The sequence below is a fragment of the Haliotis cracherodii genome, unplaced genomic scaffold, assembly GCF_022045235.1.
Source record: "Haliotis cracherodii isolate W230 unplaced genomic scaffold, xgHalCrac1.p SCAF_6, whole genome shotgun sequence".
Classification (NCBI taxonomy): Eukaryota; Metazoa; Mollusca; class Gastropoda; order Lepetellida; family Haliotidae; genus Haliotis; species Haliotis cracherodii.
In genome coordinates, this window is record NW_027266319.1 from 40188353 (window position 1) to 40204788 (window position 16436).

A 16436-nucleotide genomic window follows, 5' to 3' on the forward strand; every position below is an offset into this window, starting at 1 on the left:
CTACTGACACGCAAAGGATCTTAATCGGGATTCATATGGGATTCAAGTGGCAAGTGGATCCTGGCACAGCTAAGGGGGGACAGTCTGCACAGAAAATTGTAGTAGCTTAGACGAAAGGACCACCTGTTTGTTTCATCACTTGGCTGACCTTTGGTTATTTTGTCTACCATAAAATGAAAAGGACCTTGTAACTTACATTAGGGTAATTATGAATATGAAAGTACAAGCGGTTTGGCTTAGAACCAGTAAAATGTCATACTCCGGTTCTGTCGCGGAAAGTAGGTTGTCTTAAGTGGGCGATGGGATTAAACCTGGTACATGTATTAACAAAGGGCTGAAGTGGTGCCTTTTGCTATTTAGGAATTTTTCACAATTTGATTTTCCCTTGGAAACAAGTTTGACAAAGCTGAAACGGATGTAGGTATTGTTTCCGGAGCAGAACTAAAACAATTGTCAACATTTTTCATCCTAACTTGGGACATGTATTAATGAAGGGCTGAAGTAGTGCCTTTTGCTATTTAGGAATTATAAAAAGAAGAGTTTTTTCCTGTTTCCATGGAAACACGTTTGACTGTTCATCGTGGTATGTTTGTCTTAGGTTGTCTTATTATAAGTGGGTGGTGGGATTAAGGAGGGATTTGTTAGCGAAAGAAGGGGGGTCACCAAAATATATATTACAAGTGTGTGTGTATTGGTGTGTGTGTGTGTGTGTGTGTGTGTGTGTGTAAATATACAAGCATTACCAGTCCTTCAGAATATTATAGAGATTAATATAACCTGTACTAGTTCTAATATTAAGAAAAGCCATTTATAATATCTAGATTTAAAGGGGTGTCAATAATTATAGTCAAACAGCGTGGAGGAAAGTTTAGTTATCTTTGAATTTGGCGGGTTGTTCATGGTAAAACTGCTATTATATGACTAAGCCATCGCGCCTTCGACAATCAAAACAGGTGCGTGGGAGTCGGTAAAATCCGCCTTTGCTCGTTCATCTCCGTGACCTTATACGGACGAACCCGAAGACTGTGCTTTTGTCCGAACGTGCATTCAACATGGCGTCCGATACGGAGCCGATATATTGTTTATGTCGCCAACCTTACGATGAAACGCTTTTCATGATCGAATGTGACGTATGCAAGGACTGGTTTCACGGAAGGTACGTTAAAATTTATTCCAGGCAAATAACATTACATGAAAATGATACACATCTATGCTAATCGGTGCCGAAGATTGTCGGGAAATCTAGGCCACAATGTCAACACTGCTGTCGTCCGTACTTTGGGAAGCCAACATGTTTCGCCTCAAAAACTACACAAATATATCCTTTCTTATTAATATTCAGTTCTCCCGAGATTGTAGTTAAGTCCTACATGTGTTTGCCGTGTCAGTTTTATCTCATCAATCCTTTGTGAGAAAAAGTTTGTGGAAGTTGCATCGCATGGATTCCACATGATGTAAACACGACCGGGTCGGCCTCATTTTGTCTGACACCGCGAGTCCCGCCCCCACAGGTCAGTCAGCATTGTGGTCAGAGCCGGACAGCGGTCAACGGCGGGCTTAATTCATACCGTTACATAATTCTCGCTTCACATGTGTCCTTGGACCGAAGGCTGGTTTTCTTGTGTAATGTCTGCTGTCGGTTGCTAAACTCGTCCAAAATATCTAGATACCAAGGTCTTGGAACTCTCTTGTGAAAGTGTGTAACAATAGAACTGATTTACAGGATTAATAATGTTGTGTCTGAGTTAACAATACTTTAAATGAACCAAAAATAAGACTCATAGTTATAAACTAAGAATTACCTTTAATTTTACACTTTGTAGTGGGAATTATGGCGAAATATGGATTTATGTCATTATTATAATGTGACGATGATCATGATGATAAAAAAATCTCTCGTACGTTTTAAATATAATCACTGTTATATTTATTAATAATATTGATCACAAGGGTGGTTTGTTGTCATGGTAATTAATTACTTTGTCTTTTTCACAGCTCAAATTTCAGTAACAATTCATAAATTTAATGTTTAATTTAAGTTCTCATGTTTAGATCTATATAGTTATAATTAGTGTGATGGGTCCAGGTAACTTGCATGTCACTTATGACAGGACCAATAAACATGATAAAGAGACAGAATCTTTCCCTTTTTATTTTACAATTATCAGCAACCCATGCAATAGACGACAAAATGTATTGGTGGTCAGTCTAGATGACTTGGTTGATTGTGTGTCATTGTACCCGACAGCATGGATTATTGCTTACAGCATCAATCACTGGATTGTCTGTCAGGTCCCGATAGTGACCATTTGCATGTCTGTACCAGATTCGTTGTTTGCAATTACTGAAATACATGGTGTTATTCTAAGGATTTTATCACAATACCAAAAATTACAATTAACTCTAAATATATCAACTCCCTCACTTTCTCAGATTAATTTACAGGCTGCAATCATTTACCTGTGTGGAGTGAAATGAAAATTGAAATCTCTAAAAGGGGTTACCGTATTCGACGCAATAAGCGCCCAGGGCACTCTCAAAATTAGAAATAGGAGGCTCTTATTACAATATTATTTTGGTGGAAAAACAGAGTTGAAAGATAAATTTTGTGGTTTATGCTGACAGCCTGAAATGTTTATGTACAACAGATATATGTTTCCAGAATTTCATTGCCCATAATTAAGGGTGCATATAACACACAAGTGCGTATTATACGCGAATAAATAAGTCTTGTGTACATTGATCAATCGGAAGGAGTGCTAATTGGGATTGTTCACTACAGTCCGTTTGACTCCAAATGAGAACGATGAATTGCAAAATAACTCGAAATCCAGAAAACTGTATGAAACATCAATACGGTACTTGACCTTGAATACCCTGTACCCAACAAAATCTGAATTTTGTTTATTTTAAGACCCATGACGGATGAAGTTCTTTAAGAAACTATCATGTAATTTTGTATAGAAATGTGTACATGACACGTAGGGGGACAAACCGTGGAAGGCACAGTGCAAGCACGCATGCTCTGCACATTCTGTGGTAGGGCAAATGACAGAGCGTTAGAGGGGCCGTCTCATGATAATTTCAGTCGCAATCTGACTCGCTCATGCCACAGATCTCGTCTTCGGAACTGCTGGTGCCTGAACCGATTGCCACTATTATAGGTTGGACTGTTGCTGGCCATAGTCCATAACGTGACCAATATTGAATAACGTGGCTTTATCTTGTCAACGACTGTGGTCACACAACGACTCCATGTTTCTACATTTACCCGACCAAGGGATTCCTTTAAGTTGTGTTCGATCGTCCAACGTCACCCTTGACGATGCCCCATACCAACTCGATTGGATTCAGGTCGCAGTGATAAGGTGGCAGTCGTAAGACAGCGTGACCCTGACCCTTGATGTAACTGTCAACTTTATACACATGGTCAGGTTTAATAGTTTTGATGATTTTCATAGAGCTGTGGTTTCGTCGCTCGAGAAGGAAAGGTAATGTTCCTCCGTTGCAGCCAAGTAACCATGTCTCCTTTACGGTTATTAGAGGATGGAGTCTTGCTTTCTGGATCCTGCACACTATGAAACGGTGCATTGTCCATGACAATGAGAGACTTGGTAGGCAAAGCAGGGACTAATTTATCTTTCAACCACTCCAGAAATACATTGCCGTTCATTTCTGTGTGGTAGTCCCTGTTGTCTTTGGCCTTGGCTCTAAAGGACGAGGTCACAGTCTGGGAGAAAACCCTGACTAGCAGAACCAGCATGGAGAACTATGAGTCTTTCACCCTTTCCCATTGGCAACTTCCTACCAGACTCCTTACAGTCACCACTGGGTACCCACTGACTGCTGGCTGTATGTGACGCATTTACCCATGTCTCATCTAAGAAGACGGGATCATATCCTTCTTCACGTTTCTGCTTGAAGGTACGAAGGTAATGATTTCGGAGACGAACAATGTCAGACCGTTCACACAACACAGCCCTATTTTCTCCAGTTATCTTTTTGTATTTGTAACCAAATGTATGCAACAGCTGCCATAGTTTGTACTTTGTAACACGTAAATCATGGTCAGTTTCAAGGTGTTTCTTCAAAATTCTTAGGGACAGGTACTTATTTTTTGAGTGCAGTTTAACAATTGCATGTCTGACTTGATCCCACTGAAAACTGTCTAATTTATCAACCTTGCGTGGTTTTGACATGTTCCTTACCTCCTTGGCCTGACTATTTGTATCTCGTCGACTAACAACATTATTAAGTTTCTGAGGGGACATACCAAGAGCTTTTAAAGCTCGTTTCAAGAATGTATTAATTACATAAAAAGGTTTTGCTCTTTCTGCTTCACTTCTAAAGAAATCATACACATTCAACGTCAACTGTTTAACATCTGCTGAGTAACGCATCTTGTCATTGAATGAACACGGTCACTGTGTAGCATGTGCAGACCGCGCTTGCGCTGTTCCTTCCACGGTTTGTCCCCCTACGTGTCATGTACTCATTTCTATACAAAATTACATGATAGTTTCTTAAAGAACTTCATCTGTCATGGGTCTTAAAATAAACAAAATTCAGATTTTGTTGGGTACAGGGTATTCATGGTCAAGTTCCTTATTGATGTTTCATACAGTTTTCTGGATTTCGAGTTATTTTGCAATTCATCGTTCTCATTTGGAGTCAAACGGACTGTAGTCAATATGATAGCAGTTATCGCCGTGGGCCCTTATTATACTGGGCGCTTATTATGTCGAATACGGTAATAGGTAACTATCTTGAAAATACTGTTCTAAATTTGTCATCAACAGATCAAGACCTTCTCATACAATATTCACTGTCTCATCCATGTATTCATAGTATAGTTTTTATGGTAATCTGACATTTACCATTAGTTATTAACATTTCAGCTTGGCTGGTGTTTCTAGATATCATTCAGTCCTATTTTTGTATTACTTGTTTTTATATTTTTGATTTCTAAAACATTTGACCACAATAAAAATGAGAAACGTGATAAAAACATATGATTTGTCATAAATAATTTCTGGCTAGACAAAGAAACAGAGAATTGAAAGAGATACTGATTTGGACATGTTGCAAGGTTAAAGCTTTTGTTTATCGTATGTATTACTTAGATTGGGTGATTTATTTTGAAGGAAGAATATTTTTTGTTCCAGTGTTCTTTTTTCACATGTGTAAAGTTTTGTGTAGACATGGCAGGTGGACCTTTAAACTCATCCTCCATCATTCAGTGAATTATATCTCCACTGTGTTATCAGTGTTTATTCAGTGGGTCCCTGGGTTCCTTTAGCATTTGCTCCTATAGTATTTGAATCTTGGGTCTCCGTCAATCTTATAATAAGCATTTAACATTAGGCTTAAAGCAAGGACCCTGTGACTTTCATGATTAATTTTGAACACTTATTATGCTAAATACCCTGAACGCATTTGCCACCATAGCTTCATTCGGAAGTGATGTCGTGATTCACCAGTACACCAGCGCAATTGCCGTCAAACTTAGCACTATCTGATTATTTCGGCATGAATTCACATCTAACCCCATATTGATTGTCCTTGTTGATCTCGCTTCGATGTCAATCAGCAAGTACAAACTATTTTACCCGTGAAGATCCGGGGTAGAATAGGTCTTCAGCATCCCATTTTTGTCGTAAGAGGCACCTAATGGGATTGGGTGGTCAGGTTCACAGACTTAGTTGAAGCATGTCATCGATCCCAATTGCGTGGATCGATTCTCATGATATCAATCACTGATAGCCGGAATATTGCTGAGTGCGGCGTAAAAAAAAAACCCAAACCAAACTATTATTTTTATATTCCTCATAACTTTCTCGGTTGTCTTTTGGTTTTGAAACCGACCCGATAAAAAGACCAGCTTTTCCTTGTCATAATACATCTTTGTGATGCTGATGTATCCCATAATTATTATTGTTCGTGCTCACTAATAAATGGAGCTGTTGATGACATCTGAACATGATTTCAGAATGAACATATATTTGGTGGGACTAAATATTTCATTATTTCTTCCGTTGACTTTCATTTCTAACATCCTCAAATAAATGATCTAAACGATATGCCTTAACTGTTCCATGACGTGGATGAAATAACTAATCAGCTGCTACCGTATTTTCTTGAGTATAGTGCGCAATTTTTGTCCAAAAAACACAGCTGTGTAGAAGAGGGTGCGCATTATACACGAAATAATGAGTTTTGATGATTTTTTTCCCCATGGAAAGATATTACCGTGAGCACGTAACATCGGAAATACCATGTCAACAAATCCATACTGAAGTGTGCAAATTAATCATGTAATTACACTGTCTGGCTATAAAAAGTGTGTGTTTTTCTGTATATCTGGACTTATGTATGTAACTTATTTCATTAATTTTATTCAAAATTCCTTTTAATACGGTTTTAATTAATTTCGGTGAAATCGCAACTCACCTTTATTAACAGCAACCACGGTCAGATTACCGCTATTGTCGCCTTGAAACGAACATTAATTGACAGAGAATGGATACATATATCATAAATGCCATACTTTGACTCGTTAAAAGTCATATTTGTTATAGTTTGACGATTCTATGTCAACACGTAGTTCTCGCGATCATGTGCGCGAGAGCCCTGACGGTGACTGGTCAGACTGGTTCAATGTGAAAAATTATTAACCGGCAATAGCGATCAGCTGCTTCGCTTAGGGTTATTATTATTTAGATCATTTTTAGTAAAAGCTGCAACTAAAATAACAAGATATTGGGATATTATTCCTGATAAAAAATAGTTTCAGAAACAATTTTTGCCGATCCTTGCATTAAAATCCTGTAAAGTTATATCATTGGGTGTGTCTTGACCGAATCACCGGCAGATTCCAAGAAAACGTGTGTACAGCTGAGTTTACGAAAAAATACACAAGGTAATCTTAATCCCCGAATGTAAAACAATGCCTGGCAGAACAAAAACTAAAATTTAAACGGTAAATATACATGTCTGGTGGGTTTTTTTATCTCAAATTTCAAGATACTGACTGATACTGGTACTGACCAAGTTTCTCATCACCCATTCGTTTACCGGAATTCGCTGAAGGGGTAGACCTACTGTGTATTTTTTTTCTGCACTTGACATTCGAAATTTATTCCCAAGAAATACTGAATCCGCTAGGGGGGGGGGGGGGGGGGCATTATACATGGGTGCGCACTATACTCAAGAAAATACGGGTAATTGATATAGGAAATGCCCACACACATTATGTTAACTCTCAACATCTACTGAATGTCGTATTAAATCGTAGACCATTCATTGTGTGCTATGATGAATAGATAAACAACTAAACTCGTGAAGTTCCCGTAATAATTTTCAAACAATCCTGACTGTTCACCCGCTAACCGCACAGGCCGCGGACACCTAAATGAGCTTCCTGGTGGTGATGAAGGCCGTGAATCAACCAAGCGCTAACAGTGAAGTGACACCAATACACAGGATACTCAAAGTCCTTTTACAAGCGCCTCAGTGACTTTGCCCACGCACGCAAAAAAACAGGTCCTGCAGTAGGAATTGAAAATCCACATCCCAAAGAGGTCACCCTGACTGGTACATAAACTTATTTGTTTCTTGTCATTTTCTCATGCTGAATAGTTGACTTGACTCAGTGTCATGTTGGTGGGTATCAGTCAGTTGTCCTCCTTTACCTTTATGAGTGAGTCTTTGTACTCTATCTATTCTCATTGTAATGACTCTGTTTTCCACATAAAATGTTGTCTTTGCATTATCGAGATACATATCATATCGTGGCTACTGTATCGCAGTATGTATTGTATCGTGACATGTGACACCCATATTGTGACACCCGTATTGTGACGTCCCTAGACGTTACCATCTCTATTTTACTTTTCACAAAATTGACACAAAATTTCTCTTATTAAGGAAGAGAATATATGGATGTCAATTTCAGAATCACCATACCCTACCAAGGCCCTGTCACTCATCAGATTTTCCGCCTCATCAAGAACAAAGCCAACATAGATGTAACCTTCTCTAGTGGCAAGTCCATCAAGACCCATCTACAAGCCAATGGCAGAGGATCAATCAGCGCAAGTCCCAACCCCTGAGGATGTATATACCAGATCCCCTGCAACTGTGGCCACCAGTACATTGGAGAAAACCCTTAGACCCCTTAACACCAGACTCAAAGAAATCCTCATAATGAAGAAATTGACATCCATATATTCTCTTCCTTATTTGTGTCACTTCTTAAATGCCCTTCAAAGACAAGAATTTCCTTTGCTTATGACAATGAACTCAGAATGAGTCAGAATGAGAGTTTGGCAAGGATCGACATGTTCTGTTACGAGCAAGCCCTCAATATATTTACTCCAATCAGAAAAACTGATTGAACTTGAATAGTTTTTTTTAAGTCAGGAAGGCAGCATTAGAAATTGGCACTAGTCTTACAGTCCTTGCCAAACTGTCCAATAGTTGGGTATCCTGAGGAGTAGTAGAAATTTGTCCTTTTAAGGGTTTTGCTATATGTTATCATTTCTAAGGATATAAGTGGGCTAATGCTGGAAGGCAAGTCCATAAAATGAAAGACCTTCCCAGTCATATATGAGATGGCTCGACACAAGTAAAGGTGTGCAGTATTATCGGTAAATTAAGGTTAATTCTTAACACTATATGTATCACAATATCATTTTTACATGCTCGATTGGGTGATGTCAAATTGTGATTTTTTAAATGTTTTTTTTTTTGCCAAACATGCCAAATGCCTTCGCTGTCCTGCAGCATGTATCCGGGGCCACAAGATGACTGCGTATTTATTGACTGAGTCAACACCAGCTTCTTGTTTTGTTCCATTTATGAACTTCACTTCATACCTTAATGTATCAGATTGCTGCAGAATTCACAATTTATTATACACTATATCGTGATACATATCACAATACACGGCGAAGACACGGTATCGATTCCCGACATGGGTACAATGTGTGAAGCCCATTTCTGGTGTCCCCCGCAGTGATGTTGCTGGAATATTGCTAAAAGTGGCGTAAAACCCCACTCACCAGTGTCCAACCCAGAATTGAAAATCAAGGGGGGACTTGTCCCCCCATCATGTAGAAAATAGGAGGGATTTTGAAAAAGTAGGGGGGATAATTGCTTTCTTAAAAAATGTCTTCTTTTGTATTATGTACTGGAACATCATCATATAAAAGTGCAACAGATCAGAATAAAGAACTGAAATGAATAACAATGCTTTGTGATTTTTTCTATTTTTATTAAAAAAGTCGGTAATTCTTTTGTTTTGCGTGACATGGTCATTCACTATTCAAAAGATCGTCTGCTATGACAGTCGGCGATTCATATTGTGTGAAACTAAAACGAACTAAAATGCTAAAAAATATTTTCAGAACTATTCAAGATAGAATATTTATTGTCTTTAAACATCTTGTCAAAGGTTTTTGATTACTAAACAACAAAATACAAAATAATTTAGATCAAAGTTTTGATACGTTTTCTACTAAAGTAAATCAAATTAGGTTTCCTATGCCAATCCTATCGATAATTTATTCAGCAACCTATGGGACGTCACTCGTGTTCGAACTTCCGGTTGTTATTGATCAGTCTTCGACAGTTGTTTACAATATTTGCTGTGAACTGTCTTTCTTCGTTAATTGATTAAAGATTTAGTGAGTATTGAATCTAAAGGTAGGGATAAACAGCTGATAAAGTAAGTGACTGTACAAGAAATTACTGTGCTCAACAGATCACGCTTTGATTTTTTTATGAGGGGTGATTTGATATTTTCTAGCGCCTGGGTTGGACACTGACTCACTCACTAACATATCGCAATGTGGCCTTGTGCATCACAAAATTTTGATACACTTTAAACCTCCAATACCCATCCCCAGGAACCAGTAAATTCTAAGTCCCAATGTTAGAAAATGAAACCTAATGGACATTGGTGCAGCACTAAACAGATTACAGTGATAAAAATTGGCACTAGTCCTGTATAGGGCTGTGTATTGACCTAGATTTTGTATTGCAATATATTGCCATACTTTAACCTGTATTGCGATACATATTACAATATATTGCCATTTTACACTTTCATGGTTTGGTTTGGTTTGTTGTTTAATGCCGCACTCAGCAAAATTCCAGCTATATGACGGCGGTCTGTAAATAATCAATTCTGGACCAGACAATCCAGTGATTAATATCAAGAGCATCGATCCACACAATTGGGATCGATGACATGCATCAAGCAAGTCAGCGAGTCTGACCACCCGATCCCGTTAGTCGCCTTCTACGACAAGCATAATCACCTTTTACGGCAAGCATGGGTTTTTGAAGACCTGTTCTACACCGGAATCTTCACAGGTCTACACTTTCATGAGTTAATCAGAGTTATACCCTGTATTATTACTATTAATGTCAGATACCATCAAGCTCCTTCCCAGCACTTGATACCTTTGTTATACACTTCAGTATAGAGAGCTCTGTGGACGGGCTATCCGCTGTAAGGAGCTTGATAGTCGCAATGTATAGACGCTAATTGATAAGAAGATCGTCAGCAGAAAGTTGTATCAGAAAGATACTATTTTCCATTTCCATATCGATAAGCATGATAAGGAACACACAAATATACTTATTTATATTTGCACCAATATATTGATACATTTACAAACGTATCACAATATGTATTGCTGAAGATTTGCACCACAATATACATGATATACTGGTGTGTCGGTATTACTGCACACCCTTAGTCCTGTACATACTGTAGTCTTTGCCAAACTGGGCAGTAGTAAAGTTATCATAAGGACATGTAGAAATTTGCCATTTTAAGGGTTTATCTATGTGTTGTTATTATAAGGACTAGTGGACTGAAAATGTTAGTTTCTATCTCTGAAAAATCTGTTGTACTTTACTGACTTGATAAAAAATATTGCAAACTGACACAAACAATGCTCATTCAGGGTCACCTTCTAGAATACCCATATTTCATGATATATATTGATTACTGTCAATATTATTTCCTCTACATGCTTAACCATGTTCACAATGCAACTGCATATTGGTAGAGCTGTCCAGCACATCATATGTAATGTGGACGTGTAAAATATATTTCATGTATTGCCATGTGCTTACCAGTAGTGCCAGTTAAATATTTATATCGATAATCAGGGCTCTCAAATCAATTATTAGTTGATTATTCTTGTATCCCCATGTTTTAGAAATTATGCCACATAATGCATCTGAAGGGGTGAAGTGGTCTCCAAGGCCAGTGTTCAAAACCATTTGGGCAGTGGGGATAGCCTACTGGTTAAAGCAAAAGCTCATCGTGTGGTAGACCTAGGTACGATTCTCCACATGGGAAAACTGTGCAAAGCCCATTTCTGGTGTCTTCCGCTATGATGTTGTTGGAATTTGCTAAAAGTAGCTAGTTTCAAACTGGCCACTACGCTTCGAAACATATTTTGACGTATTCTTGATTAAAAAAATTAAAACTGATAAGAAGAACATTCTGAAATGGCATATAGATGGCCTAGATTGTATGGATATAATCATAAAACCTGTAACTGTCTTTCGGAATACTCCGTGTTAAATATATCGTGGTTGAATGATTAGAAAACACATTCCGACTGTCACTTTCATCATCTGGTAAGCGACACTCTGATTGGTTGTATGAAAGGTCATTCTGACGTGACCCCTAATGTGATGTCCTCAGATCTTTGTTTAGCGATAGCAGTAGACCTAGGTTTGTTTCCCCACATGGGTAAATTGTGCTAAGCCCATTTCTTTTGTCTTCCGCTGTGATATTGCTGGAATTTGCTAAAAGTAGCATAATAACCATACTCACTCACTCACAGTTATAGGGGCAGTGGGTAGCCTACTGTTTAAAGCATTAGCTTCAGGTTTGATTCCCCACATGAATTAATTGTGTGAAGCCCATTTATAGAGGAGATATACTGGTAATTATTTTGAATGTCTGGATTGATTGTTTAACCGATATTCAATCGATTGCTTACCACTAATTATTAGAGATTGACATTTTACATGTTTTATTACATCATTTATGTATAAATTCTGTCGATTATTTTTCCTGTGGTCATGTTAATGGCATCAGTTCAAATATTAATATCAGTGTTGTGGATAACTAGTGTCTCTCTGTATTTACATTAAGATGGTTAACTGTGTTTATTCCTATTACTGCATGACAACTTATCTCCCACTCATCATGTGTGTCTATTTCAGCTGTGTTGGGGTACTGGAACATCAAGCATCAGACATTGAAATATACCACTGTCCCAACTGTCAACTTTTGAAGGGACCTCTTGTGTGTATGTATATTCTCATTCACCATGTTCACATGCCAGAAAATAGTTTGAAAGTGTTTTGTATCATAATAGTACTGGTATTGCTAGGTTTCTTGAATAAATCCTGTAAGTCCAGTATTATATATTGTATGCCTAATTGTAGATATGGGGGCTGGGATGAGTTCAAATTTACTTCCTGTTTACCAGACCCCTATTATCCTAACCCTACCCAGTACCTACTGTAGCTTTCAAGAGTTGGGTACAAAATGTTTGATTGGGAATTTTTTTTACGGGAGCCCATGCAAAAATATGTAGACACATGTATAAAACAATCAGATCATGCATACACTGAAGTTGACTGAAGCTCTACCTTTATTCAGACATAGAAAAGTCAGAAGGAATGCATGCTTAGTCAGAAAGAAATGCGAACATTAGTGACTTGTATTGTAACCATGGACTTATAGCAATTTGTTATCATTAACCAATTAGCATGTGACTAACAACAGGTCAAGGTAGTCCTGTTGGTATTACTGCTGGTATTAACCCGAGTTACCCATCCCAACTCTAGTTGGTTGCTTTAGTAAGTCGTGTAATTCCTGTAGTTTGTATGACATGGCTATTTGTTAGATAGTTGAAGGCTGTATTGTGTTTGTTACAGTGAAGAGAAGGAAGAACTGGCACAGACATGACTACTCAGAGGAAGAAACGGGAAAGGTGGGGACAGTCGGCACACTAAAAGTCTTAATAAATGGAGATTATAACTACATTAGATGAGTGTGTTTCTGTCATGTACATTCATATGTTTCAAAGAAAATTGTATTGTCACGGTCACATGATGTGATGTTTATGGCATAGAAGCAGACACTTTTCATCACATAATGTCATTCTTTAAATAATCAATGTTTCAGACATAACTTCACCATGTTCTGATATTAAAAATCGTGGTTTTCTCATTTATTCCATTCTTTAATTAACATGATTAATATGATTAAGTTCTTCAGTAAGACCTGGTATCATGTCGATCACTTATTATGCTAATTGATGTATGATGATAGATATCTTTTTATTGTCTTGATCCGTTGAGCTTTATCATGTTTTTATTGTTATTTTTCAATTCCAGGCAGTTCAGACAGGCACAGTTGTCTTCATCAAGGAACTCAAGAACAGGATGTTTCCAAGGTAGAATAAAATACAACTTTACAAGGTTGAACAAATGCCTGATTTGCTTTTCTGAACATGCTGAATAGATACACCAAATAGCTTTCAGTGTGGTCCAAATGAGTTAGTGAGGTGAAGTGAAATTGGGTTTAATGTCACATTCAAGAGTATTGCACTTATGATTCTGAATACCCCATTCAGACATAGTATACTAACTTTGAGCTGATCAGTCCTTGTTTTAGCTCCTTAATGCCAAGTGCCAGCCAGGGTAATAAAAAGTACCATCTTTTGACATCTTTTGGTATGATGAAGCCGGGGTTTGAACCCCAGATCATTCACTGGACTGGGGCTCTACCACTAGACCACGGAGGCGGTCTTTTCCAAATAAGTATTTGCTGTCGGTAATATCACTGAGTTGTCCCCCTTTTCTTCTTGAGTGTTAGTGGTCAGCCAATCCTGCTGTTGGGAGCAACTTTTGTGACTTTAGTTAATTGATCTAAGTGATCTACAGGATGTTTTGCCAGCTAGTGTGGCGGGATGTGTTTATGGAGTCAATCAAGAATTCTGATTAGACTTGGAGCACCAAAAACAAATTAATCATGTTATTTTGTGGGTTTTTATTCAGTTAATTGTTACTTAACCAAGAAATGCCAGATACCTAACATTGGCGTAGACATATATCTGTATTGCACTGTTTTTATGGTAAAAGGAAACATCTTGAGATTGATCTATATGTCCAACATCAGCACATTACACACACTACTAAACATTATCATGATCATGGTATGTCTGTTCCAGCGCTGATGAGATACCGATCCTCCGTCTCCATGGCAGTCAGCTGACAAAGGATTACCTCGACAAGAATGGCTTCGACACACCTATACTGATTGAGAAGAAAGACGGCCTGTCATTGACAGTGCCACCATCCAACTTCACAATACAAGATGTAGAAAACCATGTTGGTGAGTTCATGTGTAGTCTTCCCATTACTTGTGTCACGTCACATTGCTCATGATATCAATCACTGGATTGTCTGGTACAGACTTGATTTCTTACTGGCCAACTCATTATAGCTGCAATATTGCTAAACAAGAAGCAAAGAAACAATCATCATGTACAAGCGTGGGGTCTTTACCATGTTTTCTAAGCTTATTAAAGATGAAGTTTGTCTTGTCCAATTGGCTTTGTTTTATTGATTCATGTTTACTAACTTTAGCTTTGGTGGACTCTAGGCTATCTATTGGAAGATGGATGATCGCTTCTTATCCTTGTTGAAATGACAGGTGGTTGAGTATTTGTGTATCAAGCTGTGTCTTGTTTTTGAATACTTCTTGTCCGGTAAAACACTGTTGTTCATTTGGCAGGTTCTATGCGTGAAATCGATGTGATAGATGTTGCCCGACAGGAGGACTACAAGATGCTGATGAGGGAGTGGACAGAATACTACAATAGCCCTAATAGACAGAAGATCTTCAATGTCATCAGCCTGGAGTTCTCAAATACAAAGTATGTCGTGATTAGCATATTAGCATCTGTCTATAAGCCATAATTATTCTGTTGATGAAAACTGTTGCAACAATACCTGCAGTTTACTGGGTGCAGTTTTGCCTGCTTCCAACAGCACAATTACCAAGCTATAGCGCTACCGCTGTCTCACTATGCCACTCATGGTCAAATGCACGCAGGGAGCTGACACGCCTTGGCGATCCAACACCACCTTTCAATCTCAGAGAGCTGACATGTCTTGGCGATCCTTTACAATCTTAAGGAGCAAAATTCCAATCCAACACTCTTTTTTTATATTAGGGAGCAGACAAGCCTTTCTGATCTAACACCCCTTTTATGATCCTTAGGGTTAACCTGGTTAGGGCTAGGGCTAGGGTTAGACATAAATTCTTACCTTTTCACAGTATGTCCAATAATCATGTGAGGGTAACCCTATTAGAGTAGTCCGTTTAACATTTTTCGTCACTCGATTGGATGCTCATTTTGCTGAAAATGAATGAAGAGGGTGTGACACCAGTAACACACATGCGCAATTCAATGTTATACTTAATTGTGCATGAGTGTTATGAGGTGTTAATGACCCGTTAAATGAGCACTATTTACATGTGATGGCACTCTTGGTCCAGTGGTAGAGGGTCAGTTAATTAATGCACTAATTAGCCAACCGGTAAGAAGGGGAAACATATTTGAGCCCCCACAGCATTAATTGGATCTGAAAAAATGCCAGGTAAAATGCACTACTCCCAAAACCATGGTTTATAGTTGGCTGGGGCTCATTCACAGCTCCAAACTGTGAGATAGCCAACCTTTCTGAATATAATATAATATGTACCCAGACCATAATTTCACCACATTACTTGAACAATGAGCCACAATAAAATCACATTGGCAGAGATCCTAGAAGTAATATTAAAACTCTAGAGGAGATGAAACGACCACTGTACTATTTTGTTCGAAACTTGATGTTACTTCATTTTACAAACTACAATAAACTATGGTTATAACAAACTCAAAGGGACCACTAATTTCAGTTTGTTATAACCGTAGTTCGTTATATGCATATATACAGCAAATAAATGGAACCAAAACAACATATTGTTATATCCATCAGTTCTTTATAAGTGTCTTCGTAATAAACGTAGTTTACTGTACACCCAAAGTATTTGTTTGTCAAGTTTTCTACCTGAACGATATTGCCACACATGTAACTGATGTAGGAACTGCAGCACATTATTTAGCAACTTTGACGAAGTAACATCAGTGTTTAAAATTGCACAACAGGCGGGTTTGTGAAAGAATTGCTCATGAATAAATTCATCTTTTCTTTCCTGGTAAAGCATCTTTCAGCAAGATCATGGTTTAACGTAGATTCGATACTGAATGTGGAGCAATCACAAAGCATGATTCTAAAACATCATGGTGGAATTGTAAATCATGATGAGGTAAAAACGAAGG

General features: G+C 38.1%; 1 protein-coding gene across 4 annotated transcripts in view; it reads left to right on the forward strand.

Moving 5' to 3' along the window:
- Positions 1–1051: 1051 nt before the first annotated feature.
- The window catches only part of LOC139444599 (histone lysine demethylase PHF8-like), a 37206-nt gene continuing 21821 nt past the window's right edge, over positions 1052–16436 (forward strand). For all 4 annotated transcript variants that reach the window (XM_071225498.1, XM_071225499.1, XM_071225501.1 and 1 more), the window contains exons 1-6: positions 1052–1156; positions 12256–12341; positions 12976–13031; positions 13438–13496; positions 14274–14437; positions 14840–14981. In XM_071225498.1, coding sequence (XP_071081599.1) covers positions 1053–1156; positions 12256–12341; positions 12976–13031; positions 13438–13496; positions 14274–14437; positions 14840–14981 — 611 coding nt within the window. In that variant the 5' untranslated portion in view covers position 1052. The remainder of the gene's footprint in view (positions 1157–12255; positions 12342–12975; positions 13032–13437; positions 13497–14273; positions 14438–14839; positions 14982–16436) is intronic.